This window comes from Podarcis vaucheri (assembly GCF_965113315.1).
Source record: "Podarcis vaucheri genome assembly, chromosome: 13".
Taxonomy (NCBI): domain Eukaryota; kingdom Metazoa; phylum Chordata; class Lepidosauria; order Squamata; family Lacertidae; genus Podarcis; species Podarcis vaucheri.
Window position 1 is genome coordinate 33,357,897 of NC_138751.1, and position 20,993 is coordinate 33,378,889.

General features: G+C 50.3%; 1 protein-coding gene across 2 annotated transcripts in view; it reads right to left on the bottom strand.

The window, feature by feature from the left end:
- ARHGAP23 (Rho GTPase activating protein 23) overlaps window positions 1-20,750 on the bottom strand; it is a 180,547-nt gene extending 159,797 nt beyond the window's left edge. The window contains exon 1 of one of the 2 annotated variants that reach the window (XM_082197160.1): window positions 20,727-20,750. In XM_082197160.1, coding sequence (XP_082053286.1) covers window positions 20,727-20,735 — 9 coding nt within the window. In that variant the 5' untranslated portion in view covers window positions 20,736-20,750. Of the gene's footprint in view, window positions 1-20,132; window positions 20,295-20,726 lie in introns of those variants that run through there. The other variant, XM_082197159.1, reaches the window with a different exon arrangement.
- Between the last annotated feature and the right edge of the window lie 243 nt (window positions 20,751-20,993).

A 20,993-nucleotide genomic window follows, 5' to 3' on the forward strand; every position in this document is an offset into this window, starting at 1 on the left:
GTCTATTTGTCAAGCGGTTTTTTCGTCTTGCGAAGCAACCCTATTAGCGGATTAGCGGATTAGCGCTATTAGCGGTTTAGCGGCTATTAAAGGCTTAGCGGCTTAGAAAAAAGGGGGGAGCGAAAAAAATTTCAAGACTCGCAAGACATTTTCGTCTTGCGAAGCAAGCCAATAGGGAAATTCGTCCTGCGAAGCGCATTGAAAAACGGAAAACCCTTTCGTCTAGCGGGTTTTCCGTCTTGCGAGGCATTCGTCTTACGGGGCACCACTGTAATTAATAACAACAACAGAAGTCTGCAATATGGGGCTGTGCAATAAGCTTCAGCAGCAATCCAAGAGCCCCATTATAAACTGCAAAACATGTCCTCTCAGGATGCCATCAGCATAGGTGGAGCAGGTTTAAAACCTACAAGGACACGATGGGGAGAAGGCCAGCCCCAAATCCCCCTCCCCTTGCGCTGTACACTTCTCTCAGGATTATTGCAGAAGACGTTTTCTTATCGTACCTAGATAACTTCGTAAGCCTGCTGTTTCGGCCTGTCTCGCACAAAGTTGTCTCAGAAAAGAGAGCTGCTCGGGCTCCTTAATTCGGGGCTCAGGCAGCAGCTTCTGAGTGTCAACAAGGGAAAGCCACTTTGCCTCATTTATTTTTATTTATGACATTTCAACTCCATTTTTCTTCCACCACAGAACCCAGCGAGGCATCTATGCCTACGGTTCCCAAACTTTTATTTCCCCTCCCTCACAGACCACTTGAACATTGATAAAGCAGTGTTCAAAACTCCCCTTGTTCTAGGCGCATTTTGCGACAGGGAATTTCAGTACTACGCCTAAGATTTCAGATGAAAACTGCAGAGTGGAAAGAAAGGAGGACCTTTTTCTGCCTCCCCTTCCGGCTACTCTCTGAAGACTGGAGAAGAGACCCTCTTAAGAATATTAGGGACTGGGCAGGGGAAGGAGTAGACCGTGTGAAAAATGAACATAATATTTTAGCTGCAGATCATTCATTTTCAGCTTTGTATTATTGTTATAAAAAAGCACACCTAGACACTCCATTGCGGTGCCCATAACCTAGGTTTAATGTGTCATTTAGCTCCTAGCTTTCACATCTGTTTCTAACAATGTTATAAAGGTCATCGCAGACCCATCTAACAACATTTTCCCCCTGCTGCTGTAGCCACTGGAATGCACTGCGCATTATGTTTCCTAATTGTAATTTTACAGACGTGCCATGCAATACCTGAATGAAGCTTGTGGACCACCAGCAGGCCGCTGACCACATGCTGGAAACCTGTGGTATGTGCGAGTCCCTGGTGAGCAGCCGTCCAGGCACTGACCAGACGGAGACGCGGGCCTTGCTTTTCTTCTGGCAAGGCAATTGTGGCCTCCTGCATTTCCAGGCCGCACCCTGAGACACATTTGCTTATTATTCCATTATATTACTCCACGGCTGCTTCTGTAACATGATCACAGAGGGGGGGGCGGGATGCTAGATTTAGCTCCACAGTCATCTGCCCTCCACTTTTTAGACATTAAAAATAGTTGATTTAAAACAAGCTAAGCCCAATTAAAACTGAGTTGTCTGGGAGCTCCGGGACCGGCTACCTGGCTCAACGCCATCTTGACCGGAAGTTTGCTAGATTTAGCTAAAGGAGGAGGAGTGGGGCTACTTGACCAAGGGGTGCTCTCTGCCCACCCCAACTTACACAACTGAAAAGAGAAGCAGGAGGAGTTTTCCTCCTCACAGGCAATTTAACCTTGTACAGTAGTACCTCTAGTTACGAACTTAATTCATCCCGGAGATCCATTCTTAACCTGAAACTGTTCTTAACTAGAGGCATGCTTTCGCCAATGGCGCCTCTTGCTGCCGCTGCCACACGATTTCCGTTCTCATCCTGGGGCAAAGTTCTCAACTCGAGGTAATTCTTCCAGGTTAGCGGAGCTTGGAACCTGAAGCGTTTGTAACCTGAGGCGTTTGTAACCTGAGGCGTTTGTAACCTGAGGTACCACTGTAGTGGTAAGCTAGGAGCAGAAACCGGGAAGGCAGGAAGAGGATCAGCGAGTGCCAAGGTTTCACACCTGTTTGGGACTATGTTAAGCACTGTGATCCAGCTTGACCCCAGCCCACCTTCTGAGCTGTCAGTAATCAGCATGCAGGGGAGCGGGTGGTGCTGTGGCCTAAACCACTGAGCCTCTTGGGCTTGCTGATCGGAAGGCCGGCGGTTCTAATCCACGTGACGGGGTGAGCTCCCATTGCTCTGTCCCAGCTCCTGCCAACTTAGAAGTTCGAAAGCACGCCAGTGCAAATAGATAAATAGGTACCACTGCGGCAGGAAGGTAAACAGCATTTCCATGCGCTCTGATTTACGGCACGGTGTCCTGTTGCGCCAGAAGCAGTTTAGTCATGCTGGCCACATGACCCGGAAAGCTGTCTGTGGACAAACACCGGCTCCCTCAGCCTGAAAGCGAGATGAGCGTTGCAACCACATAGTCGCCTTTGACTGGGCTTAACCATCCAGGGGTCCTTCACCCTTTTACCTAATCAGAATGTATGGGGAGAGGGGCGTCAATAGCCTCTCCACGGCTCACAGGTATAAGCAGAGCAGAATCAACTCAGTCAGCGCTTATAACTCCTGGAAATGCCCTTGCAGACCCACAGTAGAGCCATACAGCAGCCCAGGAGACAGATGTTTTTCAGCTCTTCCTTTGTGGAAAACCATCCTGGAGACACATGTCAAGGATAGGCAAGGCCACAGGATGCACCTCTTACTTTTGTACCATTGACTACATTCCAGCCATGCAGAAGCTTTAAAAACAGGTGCTCCAAGATGAGATGACTTCCTTAGTTTAAACTAATACAATACAGGAGGAATGGGGAACCTACATACTGCTGGGACTCTTACTGCCCATCCGTTCCAGCCAGCATGCTCAATGGCCAGGGATTATGCGACATAGTCCATCAGCACCTGGGGGGGCACAGATTCCCCATCCCTCCAAAACAAATATAATCTAACAAGATGTCTAATGAAGCCCATAAGAGCTGTCCAACCAGCACTGCTTGATGTAACTATCTAGAGATTGAGGGCTCATCCAGACTTAGAATAACAGAATCATAAAACTGTAGAGTTGTAATGGACAAGAGCAGGCATAGGCAAACTCGGCCCTCCAGATGTTTTGAGACTACAATTCCCATCATCCCTGACCACTGGTCCTGTTAGCTAGGGATGGTGGGAGTTGTAGTCCCAAAACATCTGGAGGGCGAGTTTGCCTATGCCTGGACAAGAGTCATCTAGCCCAGCCCCCTTGCAATGCAGGAATCTTTTACCCAACATGGGGCTCAAACCCACAACCCTGAGATTAAGAGTCTTATGCTCTGTCTACCAACTGAGCTCTCCATTAAAGTTAAGAGAAAAACCTGCTCTTTAGCGCTGAATCAGACCAAACGGCAACTGGGTTTTCCCTGGATTGACATTTGTGCTGATTCTGCATTAAAGAGCAGGTTTTCTCAGGGAAAGCGGCAGGGCAAATGGAAAACCGCTCAGACCTGTGCTTTCTAGGCACGGGAAAAGCAAAAGTATGGACAAGCCCTTCGTTTAATTTCTATACGTACTGCTTAATATTTAAAATATCTCTAAACAACATACAGAAAACTGAAGCAACAACAGACAACAAACAAAATATTGCAAAAATACACAGTTGCATATAATAATGTCACATTAATACCAAGTTACTGATTTATATAAATCAGTATCAATTCATTTTCCTTCTGACACACCCTCCCTCTCCGCCTCTGGGTTATCACCCAGGATCCAAACCAACTCAGCTCACCCACAAAAGTCTCATAACAAGAAGAGTTCCTGGAAACAGAGGATACTGCCCTCGTCTGGCACCCTAGACTTGCTTTTTATGGGCAGGCCCAAAGGTGAATGGCCCTTCCTCAGGCTACCCATAGCTGTGTCCCATGCAGTTGCCTTCTCCACACCTCATTCCATGAGAAGAGCGCCTTTCTTCACCCTCTGTCCCCTCCTCCTTCTCCTGCACTATTCCAAAAATATTATTATTATTATTATTATTATTATCTGCAGAGTCTCAGGGAAAGGCAGTTCCCAAGTCCACATCAGGACTGTCACAGAAGAGACTGCTCTGCTGAGCAGCCAGTGGAAGCCACGCTCCTAGTACTTCTATGAGAGGCAGTGTGGTGTAGTGGTTAGAATGTATGACTGGGACCTGGGAGACGAGTCTTCAAATCCCAATGCAGCCATTGAAGCTCATCAAGGTGACCTTGGGTCAGTCAGTGTCTCTTAGCCTAAACCACCTCATGAGTTGCTATGAGGATAAAATAGGTAGGGGGAGATAAAATATATTGGGCTTCTCCGATCCAGATGTGCTGCCTGCTCATTGGAATGGCCACATGCCCCTACTCCCTTCTGCAGCCAAAGACCAACACTCCTAGTTCTCAGACCTAGGAAATATAAAAAAAAATCACCCAGGAGAATAGGTATCAGTTCATTTCTACAATAGTTCTCAGACCTAGGAAATATAAAAAACATCACCCAGGAGAATAGGCATTTCTACAACGTCCCCAATTCTGAAACCTTGAGGTTAAATAAGAGCAGGAATAACATGCATAAGAGCAGAAGCAAACAAGCAAAGACCATACGGTGGAAAAATCTGGAAAATGGATCCTAGTCACTGATGCGCTGGTCCGTTTTCCACCCCTGCCTAAAATTGCAGCAAACAGTGTTCAAAATAGGGCAAGTTGCAGCGAAGGATGCCAGGAAAAGGAGGAAAAGCACAGGGATTAAAGTATACACTGGGGTTGCAGGGGAGCTGCGCTACATGCAGCTGAGAGAGGAGAGTGCTCGCCAGCTAGGATGAAGACAATACATATCCAATCCAGGGAGTTTGGAGTAGGAGGGAGGAAAAATGCAGGAATGCAGGAATTGTTTGCCTGAAAGCCAGAGGAGGAGGAGCAGCTGCAGACAGCAGCAGATCCTGCAAACCACGCCCACAGCATCTCCAGGGACATCAAGATTAATCAGGCCTTCAATAATAAGGGAAGAACACAGGAGAGTGAGAGCATATGCTTCTTGAGATGAAAGCAGAGCTCAGGCTCCGAGTCCAGTCAAGCTCAGGCTGCCAGCCGAATCACGTCTACTCAGGACCAAATGCTATTAAATCCAGTACGTTCTCAGGAGCAAGTTCTATTAACCCCAGGCTAAGTGAAGTTAGGATCGCAGCCATAGGCTGTGTTTACACTATACCTTCTGAGGCATATTCTTCCCCTCATAGAATTCTTGGCTCTGTGCTTGTTCCCTTACAGCAGGTTTTCTTTTCTTTCTTTTTTAAAATAATTTTTATTGAATGATTTCATGTTACAAAACACAATACAGCCATACTACCACTAAATATAATTAAGAAATAAAAATTACATACATCAATAGTTAGTTTGTTATTTGTTATTTACCGTCTTATTTCCTCCCAAACATTCCATACAAAAACACACATATGTGCAGACACCCACACCCACACACCCGCACACAAAATGATAATAATGAAAGTAAATATTTTTCCCCTTTTATCTTCCAAAATCTTTTCTTCAACTTTGACTTCCTGGCAAGTCCCTTTGCATATATTTTATCTTACAATCGAATGTACACAAAACAATAAACCTTTCTATATAAATTTTCCAATACATTCTAAAAACAAAATAAACCCTTAATTGTTGCCCACTGTCAGGGGATGATTAGCTGCTTGTGCTTAAAATAGTGCCCCTTCAGAGTTTGTGCGACCCCACAAACCTCTGTGTGTGACAGAGCTCCTCAGACATGTCTGCTCTAGTCACTTGTAGAGTCCGACAGTGGCTGTCTGCGGAAGCGCTTCCAGCAAAGAAGTTCCTTAACGGAAACGCGTCTCCTGGACTCACGACGTGACAGCTTCCGGCGAAGCATAGGTCTCCCTGCAGTTGCTTCTGACACCTCCCCGCTATTTTCGCTCGAAGTGTCTCTCACCCCTTTCTCTCCCCTTCTGCTTCCTGCCTGGGCTGCTGCGTCTCTCTCAGCATTACTGAGATCCTCCTCCAGAGACCCCGCGCTCCCCCTACTGGTCCCTGCTTTAGCTGTTGACTCTCTCCCAGTCTCTGGGAGCCCTACCACTTCCCTTTCCTCCGATGTCAGTTCCCTGACATCCACCTCCCCTCCAGGGCCCCCCTCTCCCCCGCCCCTACTCTCTCCTCTGGGCGGTGAGGAGCTGAAACCCCTAAAAGAATCCTCCTCATCTTCCGACGTCTCGAACATTTCCCTCCATCGGTCTTCGTTCCGACTCGCTGAATCCTCCTCCACCTCGGAATCAGCGAACCCCTCCAACTCTTCTTCTTCGTCGGTGGTGGCGAAGTATTCCCTCCGGAACCTCGCCACTGGCTGGGGTTTCCGAGGGAATCTCTGATGAAAAGTTTCAATCAAAACCTCGTCATCTACATCCTCTGCCCTGACCCAGGTGTTTTCCGACTCCGGCTCCCCTTCCCACATTACCAAATACTCTACTTGCTCTCCCCTCCACCTGGAATCGAGAATCTCCGCTACATGGTAGCTGTGTTCTTTTTCCTCCATAGCTGGTCCCCTATTGACCCTCCCCTCTCTGTCCCCTATATACGGTGACAGCAATGATCTGTGGAACACTGGGTGCAACTTCATGTGGTTAGGTAACCGGAGTCTGAAAGCCACTGGGTTGACCTGTTGCGTGACTTCAAATGGGCCCAGTCTTTTGGGTCTTAACTTCTTACAACCTCCTTTAAATGGTAACCCTTGGGTGGACAACCACACCTGATCCCCCACCCTAATGCTTTCTCCTTCCCTTCTGGTTTTGTCTGCCTGCCTCTTATATTCCTCCTTCGCCCTGTTTAAATTAAGTTGGAGCTGGCGATGGATCGCTTCCATTTCTTCAACGAACTGTTCTGCGGCTAGAACGCTCCAGTTCTCCCCCTCCCCCCCTGGGAAGGCTCGGGGATGACACCCGTGATTGGCCAAAAAAGGGCTCATTCCCGTGGACACGTTCTCCGCATTGTTATAGGCAAATTCTGCCAACGCCAGCTTCTCCACCCAATCATTCTCTCTGTCATTCACATAACACCTCAAATATTGCTGGAGGACACCATTAGCTCTTTCCGCCTGCCCGTTGGTTTCTGGATGACGGGCAGTTGAGAAATTCACCTCTACATGCAATAAGCTCATGAGCTTCCTCCAGAACCTGGAAGTAAATTGTTTCCCTCGGTCCGAAACCACCCTCAAGGGGGCACCATGCAATCTAAACACATTTTCCACAAACAATTTAGCGGTTTCTTCTGCTGTGACCGCATGTGAGCAGGCTATAAAGTGGGCCATCTTGGTTAACAGGTCTACCACAACCATAATGGCTGTCTTCCCTTTGGACCTGGGCAGATCAGTCATAAAATCTATTGCCACTGCCTCCCATGGTCTTTCCGGCGTGGGTAGTGGTTCTAATAAACCTGCCGGTGCCCGCCTCTCCCCCTTGGCTCGTTGACATCGGTCACACCCTCTCACATACTCCCGCACATCTTCCCTGACCTTGGGCCACCAGAATTCCCTGGTAACCAGCCACATGGTTTTGTGTTGCCCAAAATGCCCTGCTGTGGGGCTATCGTGCAGTTGCTTGAGTACCTTTTCCCTCAATTCTCCTTCAGGTACGTATAACGCTCCCTTGTAGTACAACGCCCCGTTTCTCTCCTCAAAACCCCCGGGTTTGTCTCCCTCCCTCCTGAGACCCCTGAGTTTGTCCTGGGCATATTCATCCTGCACCGTTCCCTCTATCAGTTCCCTTAGCCCCACCAGTGCCGCCCCACACACCCAGCGATCCTCGGGAATGACATGGGTCTCTTCGGGTGCACCCTCTCCCTCCAAATATTCAGGTTTGCGTGATAGAGCGTCCGCCCTAACGTTCTCCTGGCCTGGTACGTAACAAATCTCAAAGTTAAATTTGGAGAACTCCTGGGCCCATCTCAACTGCCGTTGGTTGAGCACTCGCACAGTTCTCCAATACTCTAGATTCTTATGGTCCGTGCGTACTTGCACCTTCTGTTGTGCACCAATTAGTAGGTGCCTCCATCTCCGGAAGGCCTCATAAATCGCAAGAAGTTCCCGGTCATACACCGTGTAGTTTCTCTCCGATTTGTTCAGCTTTCGCGAAAAGAAGGCACACGGTCGCCACTCGGACCCCTCCTTCCCTGGCTGCAGAAGAAGCACCGCCCCTATGGCTCTGTCAGAAGCGTCTGTTTCGACCCTCAGCTTTTTTTGTAAATCCACATGTAGAAGTTGTTCGTCAGAGGCGAAGGCCTTTTTCAGTTCCTCAAACGCTCGCTCCGCCTCCCCCGTCCAAACAAACTTCTTTTTGCTGCTGAGACAGTCCGTGATGGGCGCCGTCAGGTGAGCGAAGTTTCGGATGAACTTACGATAAAAGTTTCCAAACCCTAGGAACCTCTGCACATCCTTCTTAGTCTTGGGGGTTTTCCATTCCAGCACCGCCTGAACCTTGCCGGGGTCCATGGCCAACCCCTTGTCTGACAAGCGGTACCCCAGGAATTCCACCTCCTTGGTATGAAACTGACACTTCTCCAGTTTCACCCACAGTCTGTTGGCATGCAGCCTGCTCAACACTTCTCTGACGTCTCTCACATGTTGCTCCTCATTCTCCGAATACACCAACACGTCATCTAAGAAGGCCACGCAATTCTTGTAGAGCAAAGGCCCCAGTACATGGTTCATAAAGGCTTGAAAACACGCGGAGCCTGCTTGTAATCCAAAAGGCATAACGAGATATTCAAATGCCCCCAAAGGGGTGAACATGGTGGTCTTCCATTCATCCCCTTTCCTTATACGTATCAGGTTGTACGCCCCCCTTAGGTCCAGCTTTGTAAAAATCTTTCCTTTTCGCACCCTGGTCAAAATATCATCAATCCTGGGCATAGGAAAAGCCACCGGCTCTGTCACTGCATTTAGGGCCCGAAAGTCACATACCAGTCTCGGCTTGTCCGTGTTCTTTTTATCCACAAAAAACACTGGGCTACCCCCCGCTGCCTTGGACTCTCTGATGAAGCCTCTCTTCAGGTTCTTGTCAATGAACGCTCGCAACTCCTGCATCTCCCTGTCTGACATGGCATACAACCTGCCTACAGGAAGCTGTGCTCCAGGGAGTAAATTGATCTGGCAATCAAAGGGCCTATGCGGGGGTAGTTGGTCAGCTTCCTTCTCGCTGAACACGTCGCTGAGATCAGCATACTGTGATGGCACCTTCCCCTTCTCCATCACTTCCGTCCCTGCTAGGGTGGCTTGGGCCCCTGCTGACCCCTTTTCCCCCCTGCAGTGTTCTAAGCAATGTGCGGAACCGAAGGAAACCACTCTTTGATGCCAGCCCACCAGCGGATCATGTAGGGCTAGCCAGCTCATTCCCAAAATAATGGGAGCGCCTCCCAAGGTGGCCACATTAAACGCTATCAGTTCTGTGTGCCTTGCCACCCTCATTATCATTGGGATGGTCTGCAAGCTGACGCCTCCTCCCAACAGTTCTCTGCCATCGATCGTGGTCACCTGCAGGGGGTTGCTTAAGGGGATAGTCTGTATCTGGTGTTCAGCCGCAAACTCCTTGCTCATGAAATTGCAGGAGCTGCCTGAGTCCAACAGCGCCTTTATTTTTAGGGGGTGTCCATTTTGCAACTCTAGCGACACTTCAATCACTAGAGCAGGTCGAGGAGCTTCTGGCACTGGCACTTGGGAAAGGGGCACTTTCACTGCTCTTTGGCCTGGCTGCAGTGCCCTGCTGGCAACCAGGCGTTGGCTTTTACCTGCTCCGTTTCTCCCTGCTCTTCCCCCTCAACAGTTCCCACCATCCCTTGCCATTCCTTCCTCTGGGGGCAGACTCTGGCAAAGTGGCCTGGCTGTTGGCAGAGATAGCATTTCCGGGGTCCCTTTCCCTCCTTCTTCGCCCCCTCACTGGGCTTTGAAACTGCGCGCGCGCGGGCTGTTCCGATTTCCATCGGCTCTGCCGGCGGGAAAGCTGGCTCAGGAATGTCTGGAATGCGTAACTCCTTCCAACGTTCCCCTCTCCCTTCCCGCCTCTCCAAGGCTCTTGCCTCCTGGCGCGCTCCAATGGTCAGCGCAGATTTGGTCAGCTGATCCATAGACACCGCCCTGGGGCTCCTGGCCAGCTCGTCTTTCACAGCTGAAGAAAGACCTTCTTCAAATAGCATCTGAATGGGTGCTGCCGATAAATCCCACCCCAATCTGTGAATCAGCATGGTAAATTCAGTCCAGTACTCACGGACAGATCTGCTTCCCTGCTTGCAAGCCATTAGCTGTCTGCGCACTCCCCCCTCCTCAATATCGCTGGAGAACATGATATCCATTGCACGAAAGAATTTCATAGCGTCCTTCAGGATATCGTTGTGCGTTGCCATCAGGGGTCGAACCCAGTCCCGCGCCCCCTTCTCAAGATGCCCAATTACGAAAGCAACTCGGGATTCCTCATCAGGGAACTCATCAAACTGCACATTCAGGGCATATTGCATTTCAGTCCTAAAGGCATGGTAATCCTTGGGGTCCCCCCCAAACTTCTGCACTAATCCTGGTACCTTTCTGGGGAACTGAGTGGTTCTCCCCTTCTTGTCTGCATCTTGAGCCCTCCTCTCCTCGAGCCTCGCCGTCTGCAGCGCAAGTTGGACCTCCAATGCTCGGTATCTGTCTTCCAAGCTTGGACCAGCTCCACCCCCTGCGGCTCCGGCTCCTGCTGGGTCGCTCATGATGCCTTCTCCTGCACAGGCAGCGTACAGAGACTGTCGGACTGCTGTCAGGGGATGATTAGCTGCTTGTGCTTAAAATAGTGCCCCTTCAGAGTTTGTGCGACCCCACAAACCTCTGTGTGTGACAGAGCTCCTCAGACATGTCTGCTCTAGTCACTTGTAGAGTCCGACAGTGGCTGTCTGCGGAAGCGCTTCCAGCAAAGAAGTTCCTTAACGGAAACGCGTCTCCTGGACTCACGACGTGACAGCTTCCGGCGAAGCATAGGTCTCCCTGCAGTTGCTTCTGACACCTCCCCGCTATTTTCGCTCGAAGTGTCTCTCACCCCTTTCTCTCCCCTTCTGCTTCCTGCCTGGGCTGCTGCGTCTCTCTCAGCATTACTGAGATCCTCCTCCAGAGACCCCGCGCTCCCCCTACTGGTCCCTGCTTTAGCTGTTGACTCTCTCCCAGTCTCTGGGAGCCCTACCACTTCCCTTTCCTCCGATGTCAGTTCCCTGACACCCACCTCCTTTTAGTTCCTTTATCACTCGAATGCTAGCACAGAGTCAAAACTATTATTGTATTTTTGAACATATCTTCTATAAACATCCCATTTTTCCGCAAATTTTTGCTTTGAGTTTCCTCTTAGTTTACTAGTCAGTTGAGCCGTCTCCACCAATTCCTGTAATTTGATTTGCCAATCTGTTATTTTTGGAGTACAGCAGAGGTTTTCAACCTTTTTGAGTCCACAGCTCCCTTGACCAATTACATCCTTTCTGCGACATCCCTGTGGGGCTCAGGAGCCCAGTTAATGTCACCCCTTGCCTACAGAGCTGGCAGCCTCTCACCCCTTTTCGAACACCCTCCCTTGTGGAGGGTTCCCTCAGCCTCCTCTCGTCTCCCCTCTCCTTGGGAGTCCTTGGGCAGCTGCTGTTGCCACCGCTGGTCTCTGAGCTGCCCTCCCTTCCCCAAAGAGAGGTGCCTCTTCACACTGCCCCACAAGGGCCTGGGACTTGTCTATCTATTCCCAACAGCAAGCACTGGCAAACTGGCTGGCTGGGCTCCCTTGCTTGCTTGCTCCAAGGCCGCCTCAGCTCCTGGCCACCAGCACCTCCTGACCAGCCCCAGAGGCATCATTTACCTGGGGACCTTGTAGCCGGAGCAGCTGCAACAAACAGCTGTGCAAGCCCTTTGGGAGGCAGAGACGTGAGAGGGAATCAGAGGAAGGGAAGAGGGACAGAGGCCAGCGTTGCCTGCGGCACCCCTGACCATCAAGGCAACCCAGAGTGCCACGGCACACTGGTTGAAAACCACTGCCTGTTTACAGAGTTGAAATTCCCAGCAACACCTTGACAAACTATAGTGCCCAGAGTTCTTTGAGGGATAGAATGTGCCTCAGGTGTACTTTGATGGCGCAGCGTGCACACAGCCTAAGTCTCCAAATCCATATTTAACGCCTTAGGAGAATCTGAAAATAATAATGGTGTCCTTGAACACGAGCAAAACATAGTTTGCTCAGACCTGTGTATCAGTTCTCAACAAATCAGGGATTAGGTGCCAAGGTAATAGAGAAGCGGGAGCAACGATGCCTCATTGCAGAGATTAAACCTAGCTTGATTAGGAGCTGTTCCTTTAATCAGGAGACGTAGCAACGTCCCCTTCTTTTTGTTCAGAATAATTTAAAGCAGCAGTATTTGTTATATGAGAAGGTCAGCGGGCACACCTGTGCAACTCTGGAGTTCCTTTCTGCAGCAAACCTCTTCCAAAATCACAATAAGCTCATGGGCACAAGCGCGCCCAAAGGGTCTTCTAACAAAGGGTCTTAACAAAAGAACTGACCATACTTTATTGGTCTATCAGAAAAAGCCCAGAAGAGCAATACAGCCCAGAGTGGCTGGGGAAACTCAGCCAAATGGGCGGGGTATAAATAATAAATTATTTATTTATTATTATTATTATTATTACTACTACTACAAGAAGGGGGGAGGAATCACAACTCCTGTTCATTAGATCTCTGTTTGGAGAAGAAAGGAAATGGAGCACCTGTAAGCATGTGCAGAATGCGATATGAACTCACACTGATGTACAGTGCGGCCACCCACATTCCAACAAACATTTTCCCCTCCAAACGTACTCCTTTGATAACGATGGTTACATGAGAACTATCATCTTGAGTTTATAGTTTTATGTAGAGCTGTGAATGTTCTACGGCAGCTCCAACACCAGAGCTTATCAGGCACAATAAAAATCTGCGTCCCCTAGATTTCAGCAGTTTTTGTTTTATTTGTTTTTAAGTTTGTCTGGTCCTCATACCTAGAAAGGGTTGGAAGTAGCTGAGAAATGCCTCCAGAAGCAATCGGAAGTGTAGGTGCAGAGAAGCGGGGAGGCCGAGCAGGATTTCCAGTGGTTACAGAGGGAGTAGCTCTCTCCCCAGGATGAGCGGAAGCAGTGTAAAGTTTGTGAAATAAGGAAATATACGCAACTTTGTACACACACGGCACAGCATTACATTTTTTATTTCAAAATCTGCAATTCCTTTTTGCTTTTGTATTTTACTGTTGATATGGTCTGTGGGTTGAAGTTCTCGTCCTCTCTCTCTCTCTCTCTCTCTCTCTCTCTCTCTCACACACACACACACACTTACCTATATGGATCCTGAACACTTTGCGAGTCAAACATTTTGGCTCCCAAACGCCGTAAACCTGGAAGTGAGTTTTCTGGTTTGTGAACATTCTTTGGAACCTGAATGTCCAACACGGCTTCCGTGGCTTCCGATTGGCTGAAGGAAGCTCCTGCAGCCAATCGGAAGCCGCACCTTGGCTTTGGAAATCGAACGGACTTCCGGAAGGGATTCCGTTCGACTTCCGAGGCACCACCGTAATTGTCTGAGGATCCCTACCCCTAAATTGTCTATGAAATATAAACAGGAGACAGAATAATCTTTTCAAGGGAGATGGGACAGGAGATGAGGATAAGAAATATCCCCCACAACCCTCGAGATTAAGAGTATTGTGCTCTATTGATTGAGCTATCCCATCTCATGACTTCCTCCAAAGAAACCTGGAAAATAGTTTTTTAAGGGTGTTGGGAATTGAAGCTCTATGAAGGGTACACTCAAGTTCTTTGGAGTGGGGCTTTAGATGCCCAGAGACAAGAGTCCCAGAATCTCTTTTTACCCCCCCCCCAAAAAAAAAGTACAGACAGGGTTTGACGTAGTGGCACACACAGCATCACACATTCTGTATCCAGGGCAGCTGTCTACCAGCTCCATCTGATATGCAGGCTGAGGCCCTACCTGCCCACGACTGTCTCGCCAGAGTGGTGCATGCTCTAGTTATCTCCTGCTTGGACTACTGCAATGAACTCTACGTGGGGCTACCTTTGAAGGTGACCCGGAAACTACAACTAATCCAGAATGCGGCAGCTAGACTGGTGACTGGGGACGGCCGCCGAGATCACATAACACCGGTCTTGAAAGACCTACATTGGCTCCCAGTATGTTTCCAAGCACAATTCAAAGTGTTGGTGTTGACCTTTAAAGCCCTAAATGGCCTTGGCCCAGTATACCTGAAGGAGCATCTCCACCCCCATCATTCTGCCCGGATGCTGAGGTCCAGTGCCGAGGGCCTTCTGGCGGTTCCCTCACTGCGAGAAGCAAAGCTACAGGGAACCAGGCAGAGGGCCTTCTTGGTAGTGGCGCCTGCCCTGTGGAATGCCCTCCCATCAGATGTCAAAGAGCTAAACATCCGATGTCAAAGACTTCTGCAGCCCTGTTCAGGGAAGTTTTTAATGTGTGACATTTTATGTATTTTTAATCTTTGTTGGAAGCTGCCCAGAGTGGCTGGGGAAACCCAGCCAGATGGGCGGGGTATACATAATAAATTATTATTATTATTAATTATTATTATTATCTGCAAGGAAGCCTTGACAAGGAAGTGTGCATTTCGACATCAGATGCCGCCCTGGAGAATGAGCTCAGTGCCATTGGGCCCTGGCATCTGTTTCAGAAGCTGATACAGAGTCAGCCGCTCTCCAAAATATAATTACATATTATCTCTCATATAATGCATTAGCAGCTGGGATACAGAACACGCCGCTCTCTGCCGAATTGGCAGCGGGAATGCATTTCCACTGAGCATGCGCAAAGTGCACTCCCCTCCGCGCACCAAGCAAACCACAAACATCCCCTCCTTACCGCTACAGGGTGTTTTTATTCACGTAAGCTTTTAAGAGCGGCGAGTTGGTGTAATTTTTAGAGCTGGTCTAATTATTCTTCCTAGGGTTTTATGAAATTTTAATGTTTGGACAAAAGGGTTTTCTTTCTATCACTGCACCGGGCATTGCACCATTACCAGAACATTAGCCACCTTGAACAGTTTCTTGGAAAAGGCAGGATATACATTTAATAAACTAACTAACTAAGCATGGAAGGAGGGGAGGCAGGGAAGCAAAGTTCCCAGAGATCAGGAGAGAAACCATTATACGTGATTTGTGGTAATAGCTGGGGTCATCTTGTGGCTACGAGAACAAGCTATGATCTGGGAGAGGGGCCAGTTCCAGTCTCATCTCGAGCCTCAAAAACACTACATAGCTGGCCTTATGGGAGCCCCTATCCATCAGCCTCCGCTCCAACAGAACACCAGCCTCTCCTATAGGACTGTTGCAAGGGTCGCTGTGGCAATATATGCAAAATGCTCGGAATAATGGAAAATGCCACGTCTTAGTACGACCCAGTGAGCCACAAAGGACTTCAAAGAAAGGAATACATTCTCCTGGACCTGGAAGATGGCTGCTCTGCCTACAGACCTCTTTTAGAAACCCGGGCCCCTCACTCAACCCCATATGAAGCTGCCCTATATAATGCCTAGACCATATTCACTTCTTTTCAAGTGTCCCTCGTGTGCACAAGATGCAGAAGGGACGTGGGTGGCACTGTGGGTTAAACCACAGAGCCTAGGGCTTGCTGATCAGAAGGCTGGTGGTTCGAATCCCCGCGACGGGGTGAGCTCCCGTTGCTCGGTCCCTGCTCTTGCCAACCTAGCAGTTCGAAAGCACGTAAAATTACAAGTAGATAAATACCGTATTTTTTGCCCTATAGGACGCACAGGCCCATAGGACGCACCTAGATTTTTGAGGAATAAAGGGGGGAAATTATTTTTCCCCCCCAGGCACAGGGCTGGGGCGGGGGAAGCTCGGGCTTCCCCCCGACGCCAGCCCCCAGAACAGGACCCAGAGCGATGCCGAAGCTGCGTGCAGCTTTGGCATCGCTCTGGGAGCTTGCGGGGCTGGAGGAGGGGGAAGCCCTCCGCCAGCCTTCTAACCGAGTTTGCGGGGCTGGCGACAGGGAGGAGCAGGCTTCTCTCCCCCCCCCCCCGCCAGCCTTCTAACCAAGTCGGGGGACAGCGGGAAAGGCGCGCTGCGCCTCCCCGCTGTCCCCCGAGCTTGTGGGGCTGTCGGTGCGGCTCTCCTGAAGCCTGGAGAGCGAGAGGGGTCGGTGCGCACCGACCCCTCTCGCTCTCCAGGCTTCAGCGAAAGCCTGCATTCGCCCCATATGACGCACACACATTTCCCCTTCATTTTTGGAGGGGAAAAAGTGCGTCCTATAGGGCGAAAAATACGGTAGGCACCGTTCCGGCGAGAAGCTAAACGGCGTTTCCGTGCGCTGCTCTGGTTTGCCAGAAGCGGCTTAGTCATGGTGGTCACATGACCCGGAAGCTGTACGCCGGCTCCCTCGGCCAATAAAGCGAGATGAGCGCCACAACCCCAGAGTTGGTCACAATTGGACCTAATGGTCAGGGGTCCCTTTACTTTTACCTTAAGTTGGGGGGGGGACCTAACCTCTGGGTGGAGGGACAGAGAGAAAGCAGACAGGAGGGGCAAGGAGAACAAAAATGGGAATGGACCAAAACAGACTGGGTGGTGTATCAGCATTTGCAGGGAGCATCCAAGCCACCTGGTGGCATAACTTCATTAGAGTTTACAATTGTTTTTATCTGCATTTTGGACCGGCAATGTTCTCCCCAGGAGGCAAGACGCTCCGTTCCTGGAGCTGATGGGATAGCAGGCCAAAGGATGGAGCAGGAAGTACCCTAACCCCACCCACCGCAAGCACCCCGCCTTTGATATATCATCTCTGAGTCAATGTAGCCCTCAACAGGGAAGGGGGATGGATCACCACAGCTGATCTGCAACCATCTTATTCCTCTCCCAGGTGATGAGATGCAATATGGGAGTTAGGTTTTGGGGGGCTGTCAGTCAAGCTGCCCTTGGGCAGATTGCCTCCACCCCCAATCTGGAACCAGTCTCCACCACTATCCGAAAGGGAGAAGGGAGGCAAGCAGCAACAGTGCCACCGCCTCCTCCTTCTATATGTGCTTGAAGAGGGATGGTGGGTGGACAGCAACAGTGAAGAAAAGGGTCAGGTGATTGGCAGGGAGCCCACCACTGAGCAGTGTTAGAAATTAGCCAGGCGCCAGGCACATTTTGCAGCTAGTGCAGGACCAATTGCAACTATGTGGAGATCTCTGGATGCCCAGATGGCAACTGGGGAGAGCAAAATGTCACTTAAGAGAAGGATCTGAAATAAACTCCACTGCAAAAAAGGCACTTAAGACATTCCATTGTGGTCACTGTAACCTAAGTTTTGCAATTAGGTTTTGTATCTGAATTTCCAGCACTGCCACCAAGGTGTGGGCCTGTTCAAGGATCCATCCTAGAGCTGAGAAGGGAGAATTAAAGAACTTCACTCAACAAATTTCAGCAAGTGAGTAATCTGCGACTTTGGGTGCTTCCAAACTGGTAGGCCTTTTTGCAGATGAATTCCACAGCATGTCATTCATGCTACAACAGTGCATTTGAGGTAGATTTATACTGGACAATCCACACATCGTTCCATTTTATTAGTAGTTCTGCAATGCTTCCCTGTGTTTGCTGTCTGGAGAGGCACTCTTGCACTACAGTGTGACAAAAGTCAGACACAAAAGAACCCCGGAACATTTGTGATGGGTACAGATTTCAGCGGGAAGTTACCGGACTAATTGGAAATAAATACCCAACCTGAAACCTCTGCAGGCACCACGGAAAGTGAGATCACGAATAAATGCCCTGGGTACCATCATGAGCGCAAGTCATCACGAATGCACAATTAAGAAGGATGTGTAGCAGGCCATTTGAAAGACTGAAATGGGAGCCAGCAGCCACACTTTAGGGACCCATTTCAAGTAAATGAATACCAAGGCTTAATCCTATATAGCATGTCCTAATAACAAACTCATTCTCCAAGTCAGAATCCAAAACAGGGCCATCCACACACAAATGGGAGGCATTAGCAAGTTCTCAGGGGGACCTTAAGGTTCACAGAAGACCAGAAACACATTTAGGGGCAACAGGGTGGGGAAAACAGGCCAATGAGAACTGATCACACTTAGCACTTTGAAGGGGCATTGTGGAAACTGATAAAGAGAGTAGGAATTGTCCAGACTAGGAATTTTCCAGACTTGAAAGGGAAACCAAACAGACCGATTCTTCATGCACCAAAACCAAAGGTCCTAAATAGGTATAAACATGAAGGATGGTGGTGGAGGCACAGAGAGCCAGAAAAAGATAGATACACAGGTCAGTATTTGCATAGGGTGCCATCCGATCTATGGTGAATCCTGTAGCCCCAGGCAGCCAACTGTACTACAGTACATATATTTTGTAAAAATTGGTCTTCTTCAACCTACTACCCTCCGGATGTTTTTGTACTACTAATCTCATCAGCTCCATCAGCAGGGATGATGGGGCTTGTAGTCAAAAACATATAAAGGGAATCAGATTGTATAATGCTGGTCTGGGGATTAAAAAATGTCATTCCATTACAATAAAAGGGAGGTCCATAGCTCAGTAACAGAGCATCCAGAAGGTCACAGGTTCACTCGCTGGCATCTTAACACAAGGCTGGGAAATATTCCCTGTCTGACTCTCTGGAGAGCCACTGCCAGTCATACTGAGCTAGCTGGGCACTGACCTGCAGCTTTCCCAATTATACCTGCTAGTTCCACCTGTCAAAGCACCTGCTGGACTCCCAATATCCAGACCCTACACTGTAACCCTCAGGGCGATCGCTAGCCCCACATAAAGCACCTTATGTCCCAAATAATTCTGCCACTCGCCAAATTTCTGTGATTTTGCACACAAGCTCTGTGTACCACAACCTTCTGCACCAGCCCCACGCTCAACACCACAGACTCTTGATCACCTGCCCACTGTCTCTACACAGACATGCACTGCACCCCATATTGTGCAACTCACACACATGTCCCACCCCAAGTATCCTACCTCTTAACCCGCTGGCACTGCCTGACTCTCAGCACCCCACAGACCCACCCAGGGTTGCTGCGAAACCCCAAATCGTTCACACAGATCCATTGCCTCCTCCAACTCCTTGCTCCTTCCCTTGGCGACGGCGGCCCCCACGGACCTCTGCCTTTCACCTACTGCACAGACAACCCTGCCCCTGAATAAGCCCCCAAGCCCCACACGATCCTCGTACTCTCCGGGCAAAGTGGATGCCAGCCCACACGAGGCGACGCAAGAATAAACGTGTGGCAACCTCTCTCAGAAGGCGCCACGATATTTCTCTCTCTCTCCCCAAAACAAAACAAAAACAGCCAAAGATACTTTGCCCTTGGGAACAGCCCAACCCCAGAAAATGAAAAATCAGACCCCGCTAGAAAATTAAATTCTCCCCCTCCCTCCTTTTGCCCTGTATCCCAACCAGACCCAGACCTCGGGTTCTGCCAGCATTGAGCACACCGGCCTCTCTTCGCATCCACTTTTTATATTATTTTATTTTTTATTTTATTTTTGCAACCCACGCCACACCGCCAGCCTCAGCCCGGCCCCACGGAATGCCCCAAAACCCCGAGCCAAAGCATCTCCCGGAGCCCCAAACGCGGGCGCATCCTCCCCCCCCCACCCCGCGCGCGCTCTCCCTCGCACCTTAACGCGCGGCTCCCTCCCTGTTAGACTCCCTCCCTGTTTAAAACCCCACCGCCGCGCCAAGCGCCAGCCCCCCCCACGCCCTACTACCAGCATCCCCCCTACACCCTCCTCTCCGCCTGCCCCACGCGTTACTCCCAGAGTTGCAATGCTTCTCTCAAACCCTCACCTCCCCCACCCAGGAAAAGTCAGGCACCCCACCCCGTGGTCCTTTTTACAACTGACCCCCCCACTCCACGTCCTACGCAAATACAGCCCCAGCCCCCCAGCATCGGAAAGATCCAAGCGAGCACCACGCCCTGCCGCCAGCTCCGATCCTCCGCCCCCCACCCCCGGCAGAGCCGCCTGCCGCCCGGCCCCGCTTACCTCTTCCATGCTGGACCCCTCACGGTCTCCAAAGGGCGGCGCCGGGGCGACCCATGGGGGAGAGGAGGAGGAGGAGGAGAAGCCCCGGGAAGCGGCGCCGGTAGCGGCGGGCGCAGCTGCAGAGCGCGCGCGGTCCTCCCCCTTGTGGCCGCCTGTCTCTCGGTCTGTCTGTCTCCACGCCGTGGCCCCTCCCTGCCCATTCCCCACTTGCAGCCATCCAAAGACGCAGCCGGGAGAGGGTCATGTGAGGAGGCTCCTGTCTCTTTTGCACGCTGGGGAATGGGGTTGGGGGGGGAGAGAGAGAGAGACCGGCTGAGGGAGGGGAAAGACAGGCAGCGCCCCCTCCCACCCCAGCTCCGCCGTCTGCTTGCCTGATGCAATTCTCCCTCTATCCCACCCCACCTTTTGCAAGTCTACCGAGGGGAACGCCAGGTCTGTTGGATTGCTGCCCCTCCCTTAGCAACCCGTAAAGCTGCTATTATCAACATCAACCCATTCATTAAGAACCTACAAAGGGGGGGGGGGTAGTACCAAAAAAAAAAAAAACATCCCCCCCATGCAATAAAGACTGATGCAATAAAGCCCCATCCCCACCTCAGTCATCGCTGCCCCACATCTTTTGCAAAGCGGAAGAGAAAACGCATGGTCTTCCAAGACGCCGCCCAGCCCCTCCTGTAGTAGCAACCCGTGAAGCTGTTGTCTTCCCCCGTTCCATACAGATGCAAGCAAGCGGTGCTTCCAGAGAGCCCGCTCGCCAAATGCAACAACCGCACACACACACACACACCCCACCACTACCCCCTACATAGGCTCTCCTGAGACCTCGTCTTTGGCAACCCCAAACAAAGATTGCATTCAATC